At 44.1% G+C, this 3,112-nt stretch overlaps 1 protein-coding gene across 1 annotated transcript in view; it reads right to left on the bottom strand.

The window, feature by feature from the left end:
- Positions 1-1,552, bottom strand: part of SRPRB (signal recognition particle receptor, B subunit) — a 13,304-nt gene extending 11,752 nt beyond the window's left edge. Inside the window, exons 1-2 of the mRNA XM_012664470.1 lie at positions 1,226-1,552; positions 517-680 (exon numbers count right to left, since the gene is read on the bottom strand). Coding sequence (XP_012519924.1) covers positions 517-680; positions 1,226-1,379 — 318 coding nt within the window. The 5' untranslated portion in view covers positions 1,380-1,552. The remainder of the gene's footprint in view (positions 1-516; positions 681-1,225) is intronic.
- Positions 1,553-3,112: the final 1,560 nt, after the last annotated feature.

Raw genomic sequence — 3,112 nt, 5'->3', positions numbered from 1 at the left:
ACCTTCTGTAAATATTTTTAACCATTTAAAACGATTTGTGATTATAGTCCTTTAGTGAAAGGCAAATAATTTATACTCTCAAAAGTATGAATAAAAAGCAGAAAACTTCTATTTGCTATAGTAAAACACACTCAGTGTGTTTTAATACTAAACATATTAAAAATAAATATTAATGAAAAGAAGACTAACTAGCCCAATATGTCAAAGAAGGATCATTCTTTTAAAAAACATCTTTGACAAGCTCTCAGAAGGGTTTGTTAACCAAGGAATTATGTGTATATAGGTTACTGGCTTCTACATCTTCAGCTATTCTAGAATGAAACTAGTTACATAAAATCCTTAAATGTGATAAGTACTAGTGTCAGCATCTAGCAAGGGCAAAAAAATACAAATGGTCAGTAATTCTAGTTTATGGGTTTTCCAAGGGTCTTTGTATCCTCCTAAGTCAAGAATTAACTCCCAAATTTCCCAGCATCAGTTTCTTTTACCAAATAAAGCATAAGATGACAGGAATACTGGGATGCTATAAAATCTTTTATAAAGTTTAACAGAGGTGTTAACAGAGATATAAATCAAAGCATTTACCCTGACAAAGAGCAATGTTTTCCCGGAGTCACACAGACCAACAAGAAGAACAGCTCTCTGACTGCTCCTTCTGCTCCGGATGAACTTCCAAAACACTGTGGAACAGAGACCAAAAACCAAAATTATGCCTTGATAATCAGTAGTATGTGTGCATGATTGTTACCACTATCATAACCATTACTGTGGTTGTTGTTAGGAACCCACTGAGTGCCAGTCACTAACAACTGTCACTTTCCTTTGCACTCCTTACTGTGGACTCAGGTGCTATTTTATCTTATTACCTTCGTATCCCCTGTACCCAACTCGCAATCACAGGAAGCTCAAAGTTGGTGAGCTCAGCAGGAAGAGTAGCAGAAGGAGGGAACCGCGCGCTCAGGCGTAACAGGGGAGGATAAAGAAGAGTAACCCGTGCCCCCAAGGACCAGGACATCACTGCGGGAGTCCCCGGGGATGCCCCTTTAACATATCAGTGCTGCCACTGCTTCAGGCAAGAGGGTGGGGTGGTAGAAAGAATGGGTCTCGCTCTCTAGACGCCCCCAAGGTACCATCTCGACCCCGTGTCCCCGGCCTGCAGAAGCGCAGCCGAAACACGGACCCCTGCCCTCCCCGCACCCGCCATAACCACCGGCCGCCTCTTTACCCAGCGTCAACAGCACCGCAAAAACCGCCACCACTACTGACAATAGCGTCGGATCTGTCTGCTGCAGTTCATGCCTCAAGGAGTCTAGGTAGGGCTGGAAGGTGCCCCCAGCACCGCTGCCATCCCCAACGCGGCGAGAGTCCACGGAAGCCATGGATGAGGCGCGTGGTCTTTGGTACCGCAAAAGTGACGTGGCCCTGGGCTCTGCGCAGGCGCGAGGAGCGGAGCCTCACGGGAGTGGTAGTTCTTAAGCTGTTTTCTCTCTTTCAGGCCGCGGGGGCCCCAAGTGCCTGATGGGAGTTGTAGTTCTCTGGTACGCCGAGCTCCTATAGACAAGGGACACACTTATCCTTTAAGATATGGGTCAGTCATCTCCGCCTTCTTTATGGCTATTGAAAGAATGATGAAATCAATAAAATGAATGGCTCCCAAAATTTCCGCCGAGGATTTCCTGTCAGTCACTAAGTGAGGTGAGATTTGTGAGGAGCTCAAACATCCTACAAACATTTAATCTGAATTTAACGTGGCAAGGGATGTGATAGATGGACGTGCAGTGCGCTATGGGAATATACAAAGGACGCGGAGTCCACCATGAGTTCAGAGAAAAGCTGCTGTGAACTGGAACTGTTAGCCTTTGCAGACAGCTAAAAGTAAAAAGGCACGGTGTGGAAGAAAATGAGTACAAGCCGATGACATGCCAGGAAACACAAGTAATTCAGTGTCCCTACACTGTAAATCTAGGCCGGAAAACTCCAATGTCTGCATTAAAGGAAGCAACCAGGAAAGCCAACGCTCAGGAGAGCTGGTGACTGTTGAAAGCTGCAGTAATCATTCCCGCCGCAAGAGGGCAGACCCTACTGAGCCAGGTAGGTGTTGTGGGACCTAGGTGGCCAGTTCTTCCAGTTTTTGAAGAGAAGCCATAAAGGTGGGTTTTTATGGGAAATTTTCCAGTTTTAAAATTTTGACAGGTAACTGAAAGCATTCAAAACTTGTGGCCCCAAGAAAACATCTTTGATGGCCTCAAGTGGCCAGCCTAAAGGGTCTCAGTTTGCAGTTTTGATCATTAAACAGGTGTCATTGTTTGAAAATGTACGTGTGATTTAATTTATAGGTATGACCAAGTAACAATATGGTGATGTCAATGTCATTGAAAGATGGAAAGAAGTTTATTACTCAGAGTTTCACATGGCCACTGTGAAAGTTGTAAGAATCAAAATGGAGTCACTTGTGTTTAAAAAACCCTGAGAAATGGAGCTGGGGAAGGCCATGAAGGGAGGGTTCTCATGCACAAATGCCTGGTAACAAAAACTACCAACCTTGCCCAACGTCCACCACAACTTTACACGCAAAAATTCTTCTGTGAGGACATCTGCCCAGCAACTGCCTGTCCAACCTTGCACTGACAACACTCTTGTTATTGATCCTTGTAGCCAAGGATAATTATCTCAAAACAGTTATGTAATCCTCTTCATTTTTCCTTTAAAAACCTTTGTCTTCCTTTACCTCCCTAATACGCACATAGTTTACTAAGGTCCTTGTATTCCCATTGCAATGCCTCTTCCCAAATAAACATTGTCTTTTTTTAGAGAGTCTCACTCTCTGTTTGTTACCTGGGTTGACACCACGTGGGGCCACATAAAACCTCAACACAACACAGGGACCAGGAAAAGAGAGAGGAACTGGGATTCTGCCTTTTTTACTAATGTGTCAGGGGGAAGCTAGGTAGAGACATTTTTGATTAAGCAGGAAATAAAACACAGATGTTAGGGTTTATGTTTGGAGGGTTCAAAATATGACTTAGGTACACCCTGAAAAGCCAGGCCACAGGGAAAATGTCAACAACTTTGGCTGTTAGTTTGACCTTGTGATCAGTGGATGCCAAATCAT

The sequence above is a fragment of the Propithecus coquereli genome, unplaced genomic scaffold (genome assembly GCF_000956105.1).
Source record: "Propithecus coquereli isolate 6110/MARCELLA unplaced genomic scaffold, Pcoq_1.0 Scaffold12, whole genome shotgun sequence".
Lineage (NCBI taxonomy): Eukaryota > Metazoa > Chordata > Mammalia > Primates > Indriidae > Propithecus > Propithecus coquereli.
This window is presented reverse-complemented; position numbering and strand designations above follow the sequence as displayed.